The 15,475-nt window shown below is 48.4% G+C and overlaps 3 protein-coding genes across 4 annotated transcripts in view; 1 reads left to right on the top strand and 2 right to left on the bottom strand.

Annotated features, from left to right (window-relative positions):
• IFT172 (intraflagellar transport 172) overlaps nucleotides 1–905 on the top strand; it is a 36,076-nt gene extending 35,171 nt beyond the window's left edge. The window contains exons 46-48 of the mRNA XM_036262286.1: nucleotides 135–288; nucleotides 472–563; nucleotides 762–905. Coding sequence (XP_036118179.1) covers nucleotides 135–288; nucleotides 472–563; nucleotides 762–851 — 336 coding nt within the window. The 3' untranslated portion in view covers nucleotides 852–905. The remainder of the gene's footprint in view (nucleotides 1–134; nucleotides 289–471; nucleotides 564–761) is intronic.
• Nucleotides 906–1,008: 103 nt separating this feature from the next.
• On the bottom strand, nucleotides 1,009–2,561 carry KRTCAP3 (keratinocyte associated protein 3). The gene is made up of 6 exons (XM_036262285.1): nucleotides 2,201–2,561; nucleotides 2,051–2,110; nucleotides 1,668–1,874; nucleotides 1,411–1,545; nucleotides 1,190–1,302; nucleotides 1,009–1,068 (listed from the first exon to the last, which is right to left on the bottom strand). Exons 1-5 carry the CDS (start codon nucleotides 2,549–2,551, stop codon nucleotides 1,195–1,197), a joined length of 861 nt encoding a protein of 286 aa, XP_036118178.1. The 5' UTR covers nucleotides 2,552–2,561; the 3' UTR covers nucleotides 1,009–1,068; nucleotides 1,190–1,194.
• A 152-nt stretch (nucleotides 2,562–2,713) lies between these two features.
• On the bottom strand, nucleotides 2,714–15,475 carry NRBP1 (nuclear receptor binding protein 1). 2 transcript variants are annotated; one of them, XM_036262283.1, is made up of 18 exons: nucleotides 15,065–15,475; nucleotides 12,107–12,341; nucleotides 11,805–11,927; nucleotides 11,521–11,622; nucleotides 9,826–9,915; nucleotides 9,637–9,677; nucleotides 9,176–9,270; nucleotides 7,608–7,691; nucleotides 7,378–7,436; nucleotides 7,113–7,211; nucleotides 4,728–4,860; nucleotides 4,443–4,548; nucleotides 4,251–4,301; nucleotides 4,024–4,159; nucleotides 3,804–3,857; nucleotides 3,653–3,716; nucleotides 3,339–3,394; nucleotides 2,714–3,264 (listed from the first exon to the last, which is right to left on the bottom strand). In XM_036262283.1, the coding sequence occupies exons 2-18, from the start codon at nucleotides 12,314–12,316 to the stop codon at nucleotides 3,160–3,162; spliced, it is 1,608 nt and encodes a 535-aa protein (XP_036118176.1). In that variant the 5' UTR covers nucleotides 12,317–12,341; nucleotides 15,065–15,475; the 3' UTR covers nucleotides 2,714–3,159. The 2 variants fall into 2 exon arrangements, with proteins under 2 accessions (XP_036118176.1, XP_036118177.1); XM_036262284.1 differs by having other exon boundaries at nucleotides 2,719–3,264; nucleotides 12,107–12,336.

The raw sequence follows: 15,475 nt of genomic DNA, 5'->3' as shown, positions 1-15,475 counted from the left end.
TAAAGATGTGACTGTGACCCTCAATTCAAGGACCATTTATTGGTGAAAGGATGATGGCTTAGCAAACCCCCCACTTGACCCTCCACCGTGTGCCCAAACCTGCCCTGTGTGAAGCTGTGCTGTGTCTTTCCCAGGAGGCTCAGAGAGAAGAGGTTCGAGACTGGGTGCTCACAGTCTCTTTGGACCAGCGACTAGAACAGGTTCTGCCTCGGGATGAGCGCGGTGCCTATGAGGCTTCCCTGGTGGCAGCTAGCACTGGAGTTCGGGCACTGCCATGCCTCATTACAGGTACATAACCCACAGCACCCCATATTCTGTAGTAGGTAGAAAGGAGGGGAAAACAGCAGGATCAAGAAACTGTTTTACTGCGATTCGGTAAATGATGCAGAAGACAAAAACATCCCTACCCCCTAAATTGCTTTGTTTTCCCTCTCAAACCCCAGTTCCCCTCCCTTTTTACTTCCCCCACAGGATACCCCATTCTGAGGAACAAAATTGAATTTAAGCGGCCAGGGAAGGCAGCTAACAAGGACAACTGGAATAAGTTCCTAATGGCTATCAAGGTTAGAGCGGGAGACCTGAAGGATGGGGCAGGGGAGCAGCACTGAAACAACAAGACTGCTAGGGAGGGCAGGTGGGATAGTCAAGAAGGCAGGTGCAGGCCCTGAACCCTGCTGCCCATACTGATGGAGCTGATTTTCTTTACAGCAGGAATGTTTTTCTCAGCACTGATGTTTCTTGGATCTTCTGTTTGCTTACAGACCTCCCACAGCCCAGTGTGCCAGGATGTGCTGAAATTCATCAGTCAGTGGTGTGGAGGGCTACCCAGCACCAGCTTTTCCTTTCAGTAACTGGTAGAGCTCAGAGAAGAATATTAAGTTCTTTCCTTCATTAAACTCTTGTAACTAACAGAGACCACTATATTCTTTGATCAAGGTTACCCTCAACACCAGCCCAGTGCCCTTTCCCCCCAAATCAGAATCAAGTAGAAGAGTTCTTTTATTACAGTGTTTATATCATCCTAGGGGTCAGTGGAAAACACTGTGGACTGAGCCTCTGGATCAGCACCTGCTTGATAGAAGGAAGAGCCTGGGTCAGAGGCAAGCAGTATAGCAAGGGACTAGACCAGTTCTAAGAGCAATTCCCTGCCCCTACCCTTTTCCAGGCCACAATCCTCATGGGCCATTACCTCTCCTAAACCCAACTTTTCTGTGATGCCTGGATTTCTTGATTTTGATCCAATAGTTGCTCATTTTCCTGTCTTTTACATTTAGGATGCTCAAGTTCTGTCAGTTCCTCCAGCTGCAGAAGAGGGTGAAGTTAGTACTCTGGCCCTGAATTATATAGTTCAGCACCTTTTCAACACAGCCAACCTGTGTTGAATGAACCCTTCCTGTTCATCTTCCTTACCTGCCCCTGTAGCCCTTCCTTCCTGCAGGGCCCAACCCCACGGAGGGTGAGTGCTGCCGTACAGCAGTAACCAGATAGAGCAGCCTCGGCTGCAGACATGAGCAAAGAAGGAATCCAGAGAGCCAAGGCTGTATCCTAAAAGGTGAAGAGGAAGGATGGGGAGACTAGGAGGGAGCAGGGCAGGAGTGGCAAGTTGGGGTGATTAAAGGGGCAGGCCAAGGCTTTGGGGACTGCAAAAATGCTGAGCACACACTCACATAGATTCTTGTGGGGTCAAAGGGGCAGTCAGCGTGTCCAGGGCCCTGGTCCAGCGGTAGTAAAGGATCCAGCAGTCCTGGATGGCAGTCGGCAATAAGCCGGCGGCCACCATTGGCCACAGTGAGTGACACAGCAAGGAGGAGTCCCAGGGAACAGGCAGTGGACAAGAGCAAGTTCACCAGAGCTACTGCCAGCAGAACCCAGTGCTGGCAGGGTCAGAAGATCAGGTGAGCGGCTTGGGGTGGCTGACTCTCCCACTGACTAAGACACCTGGGTTTCTCTATTTGGGTCTCCTCCTCCCCACTTAAAAGATGAAGTTGAGTTAGCCCCTATTTCCCTGACTCAGGGCCCCCTCATTAAAGCTTCACAAATCACCCCTCACCAGTCGTGGACGGAGGAGATTTCTGGACGCCACGAGAGCCACAAGTCCCAAGGAAACACTCTGGAAGACACAAAGTACAAGTGGGGCCCAGGCTGCCCTCAGCACACCGCCCGCCCACACCCCCGCCTGCCCGCCGGCCGCAGCACTCACCAGCAGCCCCGAGCCCACCGAGATGACATTGGCAGTGGTGTACTCGAGGGTGACGGCACCGCGGGGATTAGCTACGTGCCGCAGGACGGTGCCGTGCAGCACGGCCCCCAGCAGCAAGTTCACGTGGCCCACCAGGATCAGCGCGAGGCCCACGCGCATAAGCCGCCAAGGGCCCCGGACTGCGTCTGCGGAGCACGGGGGGAGGGGTAAGCGGAGCCCAGAAAGTAACTGGGAAGCCCCGTGTGGCGGCCCCAAGCTAACCAGGGGCCGTGGGACCCCTTGAGGATGGATGCAGGAGAACGAGACCAAAGCGCCTAAATTACCAAATCTGCAGAGGCGGCAGCACCTCATTGTGTTCCTCCGCGCCAGCCGCGAGGCAGCTCTACCTGGCTGCGGCCCCTCCCTCGCTCGCAGGCCAGTTCCGCCCCAGCACTACCTGAGGGCCCAACCTCCACACCTGGGCGGGGCTCTCCCTGCTCCCCCTAGTGGGTAAGGAGCAAACACACAGGACGCTTTTAGCAAAAAGTAGACTTTTATTACAGCAGCAACTGAGGCGAATTGAATGGCCCCCCTGGGCCACCACTGCAGCACCACCCTTCTCTCCCGCCCCCTCCGCCCCAGCGGGATTGTAGATTTCAGCTCCCCCAGCGCCCATGGGCCTCCTTTCCACACAGGCTGGGCAGGAGCCGGCAGATCAGCTACTAGCCCCCAACTAGAAGGCGGCTGCTGAGAAGGCCCAGGCCCACGTCTGTGCAAAACAAGTAAACAAAGTGCAGAGGGGAGGAAAAGAAGGGGAAGGGGTAGGGTGATGCTCAGATCCAGGGAGCCCCAAAGCCCTCCTAAATCATAAAGGAGAGAAGGAGCTTCACAGGGTAATACTGACTGGGGGAAGGGGCAGGAAGGCTGCAGCACGTCTAGTGACAGCCACAGCTCAGATTGGGGCCTGGCCCGAGTAAGCTCTAAGAGGAGACGGTGACAGCAGCTGAGTTGAGGGTGCTGTTCCTGGCAAAATTGAACTTGTTCAGGGTCTCCTCTAGCAGAGAAGTCAGCCGGCTCTGGTCAGCCTGGGGAAGAAAGCTCAGTGAGACCAGCTAGAGAAGAACAGAGGCAGCCCCGCAGCTGAAGACAGAAACCTCACCTCACTAATGAAGCCCAGCTGCACCAGCTCAGCTGCCAACTCAGGGATGTTCTCATCTGACAGAGAAACAGGAGAGCATGAGTACAAGGTGGGAATGAGAGGCACAGAGTCCTTCCGACAGCACCAATTGGGTTACCCTAGCTAGGAAAGACTGACACAAGAAAAATGGTCAGATCCCCCTTTAAATTTTAGAGGCTAATATTTTTCATTTTATATGAGTCAATGTGTTACTGCCCTATCACCTTCCCCACCCTTGAATATGTCCCTCACAGATAAGGCTAATAGACTCTCCATCCTCCGAGGGAGAGACTCACTTGGCATCAGGTCACAGCTCAGGTGCCGGTTCAGTTTGTCCTCCAGCTTCAGCAGAAGCGTTAGCTGGAGAATAGGACAGTCAGAAAATGAAACTCCTCTTCCCCACCCTCTGACCACCCAACTCTATGCAGCCCTGGCCCTGAGCCTTACGTGGTGTTTGACTCCCTCTTCCACTGACTCAATGTTGCATTGCATCAGCACCACCTAGGGAGAGGGGACAAAGAGGGTTACTAGAGTAGGGACCAGTGACTGATATGGTTGCCAGGGGAGAGAAACGCATTCCTTTCTCTCAAGAACAAAGTCTTATTTGTGGTGTCCTCTTCTCCCTTCCACCAAGACCATACCAACATCACACCCACATAGCGCCCACCTTTCGGGTCTCCACCTCAGCTGGTTCAGGTGTTGGAGTCTTGACAGATGGAGGAACCACAGGTGATGTCACTTCCTCCTGCTGTGGCTGCTGGGGCCGAGGTAGCCCAAAGGCTGTGAGGGGATAGATCCCATTCCTAAAGAGAGATTAGACAGGTAACATGGGCTCTGTGAATGCCTTAGGGCGCCCACCCCTGCTTCCTCAAAGCCTTCTCACTCTTCTCTCACCTGACATCTTCAAGGAATTTATCCAATTCCAGAGCTGGTGACTGAGAGTACCTAGAGAAGAAGAAGAGAAAAGATGGAAGGAAGGAAACCAGCAAAATAGCAGATTCAACTATTTCCAGAGAATGGACACTGACTGAATCCTCAGGATGATACTAATAAAGCTGTCCTTTTCAGACCCTCTCAGTTACTCACAAAGTCTGAACTGGTTCTCTTCCTGGTCCTGCAGGGATTTCAGCCAGTACAGCACTGGTATCCATGTTTTTGGTGATCTCTTCCAGTGCATTCTCTGGGATCATGTCTGGAGGGCATGACGGAATGGGAAGTTACGCAGGGATAATCAGATTAAGGTCAGAGAAGGCACAGAGGTCCTAGGAGGTTAAGAATCCTTTGAAGTAGAAGAGGAAAAAATAGGATGCTAGTGATAGTTACAAGGCTCCAGACAGGAAGAACATTCCTAGGAAGGCCAAAGGGACTCACGTTGGTGTCCCACAATGCAGTGGGCAGCAAGAAGTTTGAGCGAGGGCACTTCAAACAGTGCTGGGTGGAACAGAAGTTCTCTAGCTGTTGGTCTGCGAGCAGGCTCAGACTGCAGGCACTTTTGAATGAACTCCTGGAAAAGGGAACAAGAAAGTAGAGGAGGCTTTGCGCAAGCACCCCATTGTGTTCATCTTTATCTCTCTCATTATACTTAGCACATTGCTTTGTACATACTAGGTGCTCAACACTAGATGAGGTAACAAATTGCTAAATGTTATTTGAAAGCTTTAAAAACTGTATTATATAAAAGGTATCATTCACTGCCCTTCTGGTTTTAATTATTTTTCTGCTCCCCAAACACAAGCTTTCTCTTTTCTTTACTGTTCAAACCTATTTTTTCTTTATTTTCTACCTCTCTGCTTTATTAGCCCACTCACTGCCTACCCTACCTTCTCTAACCCTTGCCAAATTTATCTTCTCTCTTCACAAATATATTCATTGTGGTCAATAATATTCACCATCTTTTTTTCCTGAGCCTAGTACCACAATTTCCTTTGTCCACTACAATCATTTATTGAATGCACTGGATTTTCCCATGCTTCTTCTAAATTACCCCTTTTCCACCTCCACAGTTCCCATGATAATTAACCCGTTTTCCTTGTTTCAATCTTGAAGGTGCACAAGGTCATATACCTAATCTTCCCTTTGAACACCCTACCCTAACACCGAACCGGAAACTTATTCCACACCAGCCTCAAGACTTCCCACTAGTCTTCCTTCATTTCTCTCCCTTTTATACTTAATCTAATGAGTTACAAACTATCCTTGTTTGGATACTCCTGTTACCTCTTTATTACAGTCTATCTACTAATTCACTATGTATTTTTTATAATTCTGCAAAGTATTTTACTTATTTATTGTTAACCCTCAACCGAGGACATTTTTCCATTACTTTTTTAGAGTGGAAGGGAAGGAGGAGGAGAGAGAAACGTCAATGTGACAGAGAGACAACAAATTGCTGCCTCCCGCACGACCCTGACTAGGGCCAGGGATTGAACCTGCAAGCCTGGTATGTGCCCTTGACCGGAATCGAACCCATGACCCTTTAGTCGGCAGGCTGACGCTCTAACCACTGACCCAAACTAGCCAGGACTTAGCTCATTATTTAAGGTCATTTTCCCTAACTAAAACTACAGTTGACCCTTAACCAACATGAGTTCGAACTGCACAGGTCCACTTATATGTAGATTTTTTTTTTTTTTATCCTCACCCGAGGACATTTTTCCATTTTTTGTACAGATAGAGTGTGAGGGAGAAAGAGGAAGAGAGAGAGAGAAACATCGACGTGAAAGGGACACATTGAGTGGCTGCCACCCGCACGACCGACCAGGGCCGGGGACAAACTGTAACCGAGGTACGCGCCCTTAGCGGGAACCGAACCCGGGTCTCTCCAGACCGCAGGCCGATGCTCTAACCGCTGAGCCAAACCGGCCAGGGCTAGATTTTAAAAAATAAATACCTGTACTGTTTTCAATCTATGGTTGGGAGGGCCCATAGTATGCATTGATCTATGCCATTTATATACAAGAAACTTGAGCATCCAGTTTGGTATCTGCAGGACTGGAACCAACCCCCTACAGATACTGAGGGACATTTTAAGTTTTAGGGGAGTCAAAAGTCATACGTGAATTTTCAACTGCACGGGGGTGGGGGGCTTGGTACCCCTAACTCCTGCATTGTTCAAGGGTAAACTGTGTGTGTGTATCCCCAAAAGACTGATATGATTAATTCAAACTGATTGACTCATTAAAAAATATCAAGACAGATGTCTCAGAGTACATACCAGTTACCTGAGGTAACCAATACATTAGTTTACCTCCATGTAGAAAATTAACATGTAATCTTTAACCCCAATATTACACATCTTAAACCCCAAACCTGTGTGTATATACAAAACATGATGTAGTTGCCATGGCCGGTTTGGCTCAGTGGTTGGAGCATCAGCCCGCGGACCAATGAGACCCGGGTTCGATTCTGGCCAAGGGTGCGTGCCTCAGTTGCCATTCATCCCCGGCCCTGGTCGGGGTCGCATGGGAGGCAACCAGTCGATGTGTCTCTCTCGAATCCATGTTTCTCTGTCTCTCTCTCCCACTCCTAATCTGTCTAAAGATAAATGGAACAATTCTTCGGGTGAGGATAAAAAGCAAACAAACAAAGAAACATGTTGTAGGCACCATGTATGGAAATGTTCACTGCTTTTGTGTGTCCTTTCTGCTTATGTTCTCTTGCTCTTAGAAGAGAGCATATTCCCAGTAGGGAGAAAGAAAGAAAAACTGAAGACATTTCAAAGTCTGTTAAGGAGGGAGTGATCCTGAAGATTCTTACCCTCTGTAATGGGTCTTCCAGAAGCTGGATGGCACTGCTGATGGCTTCCTGTGGCACATATGAGGACTCTCCATTGCCCTGAATCTCCAGCACTGCCATCTGCAGTGACGGGGAATGAAAAGCAAAGTGGAGAACTAAAAACCTCAGGGTTCCCAGTCACTCCATCAAGACCAGTACTTTACTTGTCTTTCCTTCATCTCCCCTTCCATCTTCTAATCTGACCTCTTTCCATCACTACCACCCCTCCCCATTGTGGTTTCCTCACCTCTAGTGCACACATGCCAAAGGAGTAGATATCCACTGCTGTTGTCACATTAGTGACTTCTAAGGAAAACACAGAAGGCTTTGGTGAATCAGAGGATGGGAGTAGGGCATGGCAGAAATGCCTTTTAAAAACTTTTCGTACGGCAGTAGCAAAGAACTAGCAATTTCACTTATGTTATTTCTGTGGCAACCTGGGCATGGGAAGAGGGCAGTAAAACTGGGATGCCTCACCTCCATACTCTGGTGCAAAGAAGTGTAGATTCTTCTGCTCTTCCCGACAAGTCTTCACATGATTGTTGATAGTGTCAGGAGCCACTGGGAGTAGGGGAGATACCCACAATCTGACCACCATCAACAAAACAGTCACACTCCAGAGAGGCCCCCAAAAGCCAAATTCTCTCCTGAAGTCTCTAACCCTCAAAAGGCACAACCCTTTCCCATCAACTACAGACTAAACATGAACACCACCTACCTCCCCTTCCTCAGGTCTACCACGTCTCATTGAAGGCCCCTAATTCAGTTACAACAAAAGTTCCACACTAAACTAACAGTTACATGGGGGCTTTGGGCTAGTCAAAGAGCAATAGAAACTAATGAAAAACTTTCACTTGTGACCTGTTCACCTTCCCCATAGCCCAGGTACATCTAATCCCTGATCACAGGAAAATGTTTGATGTAGTTCTTTCATCCACCCTGCAAACAGCATAAAATGACAGGCAGCCCTTCCTAATTTAGGACAATTTGAGACCTCAGAAACTTGGATAAAGGATAAGGATACAACCAAGTAGATAGCCTCCTCCTTGCCCACCTCTGCAGACTGAAACTCAAATATAACTCAGAACTGAACCAATACTCTTGAGTTACTTTCAATTTTAATCCCCCCAAAATTTAGACCTCTACTCTATCCCCTTAACCTTCAACATTGCCTGCCACAGGGCTGAACGAGGATCCAGGGCCAAGCCCAATTTGGACTCACTCAAATAAACAATGACTACAAGTCACAGAGTTTGGGAGCACAGTATGATTTATGAAACCAGCCTGATAATGAGGGGAAATAAGAATCTAGGATGTATGTGGCCAGCCAGGCGAATCCATAGGAAACAAGCAGGTTATGAAAGGACAAGCAGGTGGAGGGCTGGTAGGGCAGAAGCCAAGCAGGCATAATTAGGCAGGGGAGGTAGGGGAATGGGGTTTGCTCCCACGACTGCATGCACTGGGCAGCCGCAAAGGGGAGCAGAGGGAGCACAAACAGAGCCCCACGTGGGGCAGAGGGAGCTCTCACCATTAGCAAAAATCCTATGAAAGACTGTTGGGAACAGAGCAGCCCGTAAGCGGGAGGGAGGAAAACAGAGAAAAGTTGTGAGCGATGGAGCAGCCAAGCCCCAGACAAATGGCCACACAAACACCACACAGACACGGCAAACAGAGATGTTAGACACTGCACACAGATACACAGCAAATGAAAGCACTCACAGCAGGCACAGCCTGGAACCTCCTTTGGTAGGGTCCAGCCCCAGAGGCTCAAGTTAGACCTTACATCCATCTTTTGTCCTTTCCCCAACCCCTTATCAAGATCTCTGTATTTACCCATTTCTTCCCTCCAAAAAGATGGATGGTTAGCCCCTACACCCTTTCCATTAATTGACTGGCCTCTCCCTATGAATTACCACTAGAAAAGTTTCTCTTATCACCAGCCCACAACTCAGAATTTTGCTCTGTTCTCCCCATTTCTTTTATCTTACCCCCATGGTTCCCAAAATCCCGAGGCTCCCCTGCCCAGAACCTCTCCCTCCCCTCACCAGAGCCAATCTTGATGAGTCCGTTGTGCTGGATGAAGATGGTGTCACAGGTCAGGTTCCCATGGATGATGGGGGGGTCACAGGAATGCAGGTAGCTGTGGGGGCACTGGGCTGTTAGAGGGGCCACTGGGAAATTAAGGGCAGGGGGAACCCAAGGGTTAAGAGAGGAGCAAGGGCCTGGTGGTCTCCTGATGGTCACCACAAAGATAATCCCCACACTCTGAATCTCCATTATGCCTGATGAGTTACATAAGCAACTGGGAGAAAGAGTTGGGAGACAATAATGTGGTTAGGGCATTAGGATGGACCCTTTAAAAGACCCATGGGGGCCTAGTCTTGACAGGATATCACTCAAAGAAAGTAGGGTGAGGCAGCAGAGAACAGCAGAATAGTGCTCTGAAATCTGTTTGGAGGAACTAAATCAGGAGACATGGGAAAGACACTAACCAGATCCTACTTACCTTAGGGCAGAGAGGATTTGTGTACACCAGCGCTTCCAAGCCTGGAACAGAGAGGCAACAAGGGGAAGCAGTAATCCCTTCACTCAACCCTCTTCCCAATTGCCTCCATCCCTTCCTGATCGACTTTATAATTAAAATAATCTTTTTTAAACCCCTGAACCAGCTTAAAACTTTGTTCTCCCTCCATACCTTTTCATTCATAGTCTTGTGGTTCTTTTTGGTCTTCTTCAAAAATTGCTTAAGACTGCCAGATGACATGTATTCTGTGATAAAAATGACCTGGAGAGGCAAAGCACACAAAGAAGGCCTTATAGCAGAAATGATCCCCTGCCTGGTGACATATACACCACATGGATATTAAATTAGAAGCTTGGTCTTGTTTTTGTTTTTTTAAGATTCTTTCCTTTTTTTGTTAGTACCACTTCTTTAGATTTTTTTTTTTTTTTTTGGTTTTGTTTATCCTCACCCAAGGACATTTTTTTATTTTTATTATTATTATTATCATTATTTTTCCATTTTTTTGTTCAGATAGAGTAGGAGGGAGAGAGAGAGAGAGAGAGAGACATCAACGTGAAAGGGACACATCGAGTGGCTGCCACCCGCACGACCCAATCAGGGCCGGGGACAAACTGCAACCGAGGTATGTGCCCTTAGCGGGAACCAAACCCGGGTCTCTCTGGACCGCAGGCCGACACTCTAACCGCTGAGCCAAATCGGCCAGGGCCCAAGGACATTTTTTTGCATTTATCTTCAGATAGAGCTGGAGGGAGAGAGGAAGAGAGAGAGAGAAACATCCGATGTGAGAGAGAGACATCGACCCTGGGTTGGGGACAACCTGCAACCAAGATACGCGCCCCTAGTGGCAACAGAACCTGCGTCTCTCTGGTCCGTGGGCTGATACTCTAACCGCTGAGCCAAACCGGCCAGGGCCCCTAGATGTTTTTTAAAATATTTTTCAGGAATCTGTCTCTCTCTTTTTTTAAAATATGTTTTTATTGGTTTTTTAGATAAAGAGGAAAGGAGACAGAGTAGAAACATCAATGTGAGAAAAACATCAGTTGGCTGCCTCCTATACCCCTCCCTACTGGGAATCAAGCCTGAAACACAGGTATGTGCCCTAACCAGGACCTCTCAGTCCATAGGACAATGCTCAATCCACTAAGCCACACTGGCAGGGTAGGAATTCATCTCTCTCTCTCTCTCTTTTTTTTATTATACTGATTTTTTTCTTTATTGATTTTTAGAGAGAAAGGAAGGGAGAGGGGGAGAGAGAGAGAAACATCAATGAGAGAACACTGACTGGCCACCTCCTGCATGCCCCGCACTGGGGATTTGGCCCACAACCTGGGCATGTGCTCTGACCAGAAACTGAACCGGCGACTTCTTGGTGCATAGGTCAATCTTCAACCAGTGAGCCACACCGGCCGGGCTCTTTTTTAAAAAAAAAAAAAAGTTTTATTGATTTTAGAAAGAGAGGAAAGGAAAGGGAGGGAAAGAGAGAGGGAAAGAGAAACATTGATTGGTTGTTCCCTGATAAGGAACTGAACTGCAGCCTGGGCATGTGCCCTGACCTGGAATTGAATCAGGGACCCTTCAGTGTACTGAATGATGCCACATCCAACTGAGCCACACCCACAAGGGCCACTTCCTAGATTTAATAGGACAATAAAAACTACTGAGCTATGTATGGGAAGGAGAAAACAAAAGTTCACTCATTTCTGCCCCGTCTATAACTAGACAAAAGGCATAGGTGGTAGTCAAAGCCCTACTTTAATCTCCATACCAGTTGAGTCAGCTCTGTTTCAAAACTATTGTTTTAATATCTGGATGTAAAGAAAAAATGTGATTACTCTCTATGCAGTAAGCTCAGGAAAAAGTTCTTACCCTGGCCTTGTTCTCTTTAATGTCAGCCCAATACTTGTGAAACTTAACAATGTTGAGATGTTCCAACTGAATCAGATTATCAAACACGGCACGGACCTTTTCCTGGGAACAGGGGAGACAGTGGGATTAGGGTTAGAAATCATTGTAATCCTAAAAAATCACTTCCTATCCCTCCCCAGAAATAATCTAACCCCAGCATACTCTCCTTAGTTTCCCAACCCCAATTCCTCTTTAACACCAGCATTCTAACACCTCACAGATTGTACATTTTCACCATTACCTACCTCCTGCAGTTTGTAGTTCTTGCGCTCAGAGAACTGTACCTCATTCCACACAACTTCTACACCTTCCTCTGTATCCATGGCCAGGTATGCACTGTCAATACCTGGTACATTCCGCTGATTCACCTAGGAAATTCAAATGAAAGAATTAAAGTTACCTCATGAACCCTCAACCTTAATACTCCATATGATCATCTCCTAGACTCTGACCTGCTGAAGTTTGGTTTTCATCTTTGAGAATTTGCCCCTCTACTTCTCACCTCTTAGAAGTCACTCTCCCAAAAGTGATACTACCATCACCTTACCTCTTCTCGCCTCTTCTGCCAGCGCCCACAGGGTGACTCTTCCAAGATTTCAGACTCATCTTCACTTTCTTCTTCTTCCTCTGGGGAAGCAGCGGAGGTTGTGGAAGTCACAGGAGGTGACACTGACGTCAGGCCAGGAGCTGAGGATGAAGATTCTACCTTTGGGTCAGAGCCACTGCTGAGTACTGTCTGGGACTCGCCCTCCGACATGCTGGAACGAACACTCAGGCCTGCACTAGTTGGGGCAAGGATGGAGGAAAAAGGCAGAAATGGTCAGGATAGATCTATAAAGATTTAATTCTAAAAATCTCATCTGGGATTAAAAAGAAAATAAAAGATACCTCCTTTGTTTCCTTATAATCCAAAAGCAGAAATAGTCCTGTCTGAACACTGAAACATTAACTACTCTCCTAGTCTAGAGAAGAGAAGCTATTTTGGTTAAAGATGACCCACCCAAGAGTGGCAAACACAAAATTTATGGCAGTATAACCCACCCTTAATAAAGTCCAAATGAACAGCAAAACCAGAGATCCCATTCCTTCTCAGCAAATATTCACACAATAGCCTTCCCTTTGAATCTTCCTCTATCCTTATTTGCACTGTGCTCAAGAACTAAGCTACATGGACACTGTTCAGAACAGATGATTCCAGACTCCCAAAATGTTCCACTAATCCAGCCCAAAGGCTGGACCTGTAGCACTCTCAGCCAATTTATCCTCATGAAACCCTCAGCTGATTTATTCCACTAGAACTAACCTTGGCATTCACTATCTGTCCTTCCTATACACAGAAGGAGCCTGCCAGTCTATGGTGAGGCCACCCCTGGGCCAGGTGACAGGCTGTGGTTAGTGACTTCATCCCTGATGACCTCACCTCCCTGTGAGGTGAATGTGGCAAATGGGTATTGGTTAGCAACATTTTTTTCTCATTCACTCACTCAACAAATGTTTATTAAGCACTTATTATGGGACAAGCACTGGACTAGGTGCTTGAGATACAATAATGAATAAAATAAAAAGATGTTCATACTCATGGAGCCACAAATTTAAGGCAGATCTCAGACTAAAATCTTCCAGCTTTCATTTCCTTCATATGGCTCAATAGCACCATTCCCTGGGGCACTGGATCCAGCATACAGTGCTCCTTTTAAGCATGAATAGTTATAGGAACAAGTATTAAACTACTATACAGTATGACATTTTCTCAGGGGCATGGCTACTTGAAGAAAAAAAATTCTCAAAAGCTAAAAGTCACTAAAACTTGTCCAGATAGTCACAGGACAACCATAGCCTGTTATTCCATTTCTCTAAGAACAAAGGCTGTGAAGGAGTTGGAACCTGTGTGTGTTGGACTCAAGGGAGTGCGTTCCAGTACGAAAATGATATCCTGGAAAGCAGAGTTGTTCCTCTAACTCAGTTCAGAATACAAATCATCAACAATCTTTTGAAAAACTTTCCATTCTTTTTGAAACTTGAGGATGCCCTCTTCTGCCCATCTCTGCTTTCAACCTACACTACTTTTAACTCATAAGATTTTTATTAGATGACATTCTAGTAAATACAAGAGAGCAATAAAGCACTACAGAGAAAATCTGACAAGATAGTCTTTCCCTGTGTTATTTTCTAGGTTCTTGACCATCATAAATTTTATTCAACCAGCCAGTAAAGCTACAATCTACATGTTAGTAATTCACCAGAAAATGTGTTAATTTTCCTTCTTCATCCCCTGAAAAGTAGCTAAGAAAACAGTAATAAAGTTCATATGGGTTACTTTCTAGAGCAGCTATAATATAGAATGTATCCTGAATCCAAACAGATAAATAAAATTTCCAGTTAGATTATAATAGGAGACACTAGTGAAATTCTAATAGTGGAAGCCTGTAGCCAATGAATTCTAAAGAAACCTCCGGACCCAGAACACAGACAATTAATCCACAGTAGGGCACCACTAAAAAAGCCAAATTTTCATCAGTCATAAGGATGCCCTTGGAATGTGCTTGTCCTCTCCCTCCTCGATCTTTCCCCATTCGGCAAAATAAAGGCAATGCCCAAGATCCCCTAGCACCCCCCTACTGATGATGAAATCTTTGCAACACTGGGAGTTTTGTCCAGGGTCGTTCAGAGGTTTAAACAGACCACACACGGAAAAGACCAATTACGCCCCTAAAGGGAATCTTCTAGCTGCCTCCAGTCACCCGAAGATGCACAGTGTGTTCATTTCTGATCAATGTAGGTAGATCATCCTGCAAAGTTTTTCTCCGAGACTTGCATTTCTTGGACTGCAACCTCTCTGCATTGCAACTCCTCGGCAACAGCTCGGCAGGCCACAGGCCTCTCGGCGGCGCTCACCCAGATCAGACCAAAGAGGGCCTCAGACCTACAGGGCTTTGCGGTCAGACACACAGCAAGCTCAGGGGAGGGATTTCACACTCCAACAGGTCGCCCTGCAGGTATCGGCAAGGGAACGTGGCCCCGCAGGCAGGCAGGGGGAGCAAGCAGCGGCCACCTCAGCACAGGAGCGCCCAGCGGCGCCGCCAGAGGCGCAGGCCACGCCCCCGCGCAGTCGGCGCGCCGACCCCGCAAGCAGGCGCGGCCCCGACACTGCGCTTCCGCAGACCGCCTGGCCCGCGACAGCCGCCCCCGCCCCCGCCCCCGCCCCCGCCAGCCCCGCCTCTCGCCAGCCCGAGTTGGACAGGAACGCCAGGACCTCGCGCCCTGCGCTGGCGAATTCTGGACCGCCGTCGCCACCACTCGGGGGAGGTGGCAGAGGGCCCGGCAGTGACTGTGGGGCTCGGGCCCAGGCCCGGCCCCTAGGCTCCTGCGGGACGGGCCTGGCTGCCGAGTAAGCAGGGCCGCCTCCAGACACCCGCCTGCCAGGGTCCCACCATCCCAGGCCGTGGAGGCCGACACTTCCATCCTCTCGCCAGATCCCTTCCTCTTCTTTCCCCTCGTCGCTCACCTCCCGACTCGGCTTCCTGGAGTCTGCGCTTCAGCTCCAGTTCGGGTTCCGGGGCCGCAGATCCGAGAGACTCCCTCACAGCTGCGCTCCGCAGCGCAACCGAACTATGAGCCCCGCCCTCTTGGCGTCCGGACCAACAGATGGGCGGTGCCGCATTGCCATTGGGTTTCCATTGGACAAGGGTGGGAGTGGGCGGTGCCTCGGATAGGCGATCGCTGTCTGGGATCGTTTTTCAAGTGGGTCTCCTCCCCTTGAGCTTGTCCGGCCGACACCTCTCCGAGGTTTCAATATTTTCGGTCTCAACTGGAGCTCATCTGTCCGTCCACCCCTCTGTCCACTTTAGGTGTCCCCGATGATTCCGCTGGGCGAAAGGAAGGTCTTCTCCCTCTTCTTGAAGGCGCCATGACAGTT

Source organism: Molossus molossus, unplaced genomic scaffold (assembly GCF_014108415.1).
Source record: "Molossus molossus isolate mMolMol1 unplaced genomic scaffold, mMolMol1.p scaffold_m16_p_15, whole genome shotgun sequence".
In the NCBI taxonomy this organism is placed as follows: Eukaryota; Metazoa; Chordata; class Mammalia; order Chiroptera; family Molossidae; genus Molossus; species Molossus molossus.
This window is presented reverse-complemented; position numbering and strand designations above follow the sequence as displayed.

What these genes read in the sequence shown, in the direction of transcription:
- KRTCAP3 (XM_036262285.1), bottom strand. Translation starts at nt 2,551, where the DNA reads ATGAGGTGCTGCCGCCTCTGCAGATTTGGTAATTTAGGCGCTTTGGTC. An exon ending in TTGACCCCACAAGAATCTAT is followed by an intron (nt 1,546 to 1,667) that starts GTGAGTGTGTGC and finishes TTCACCTTTTAG; the next exon opens with GATACAGCCTTGGCTCTCTG. An exon ending in AGGAAGGGCTACAGGGGCAG is followed by an intron (nt 1,303 to 1,410) that starts GTAAGGAAGATG and finishes CCTCTTCTGCAG; the next exon opens with CTGGAGGAACTGACAGAACT.
- NRBP1 (XM_036262283.1), bottom strand. Translation starts at nt 12,316, where the DNA reads ATGTCGGAGGGCGAGTCCCAGACAGTACTCAGCAGTGGCTCTGACCCA. An exon ending in GGCAGAAGAGGCGAGAAGAG is followed by an intron (nt 11,928 to 12,106) that starts GTAAGGTGATGG and finishes TGAATTTCCTAG; the next exon opens with GTGAATCAGCGGAATGTACC. An exon ending in TGGAAGACCCATTACAGAGG is followed by an intron (nt 4,861 to 7,112) that starts GTAAGAATCTTC and finishes TCCCTTTTCCAG; the next exon opens with GAGTTCATTCAAAAGTGCCT.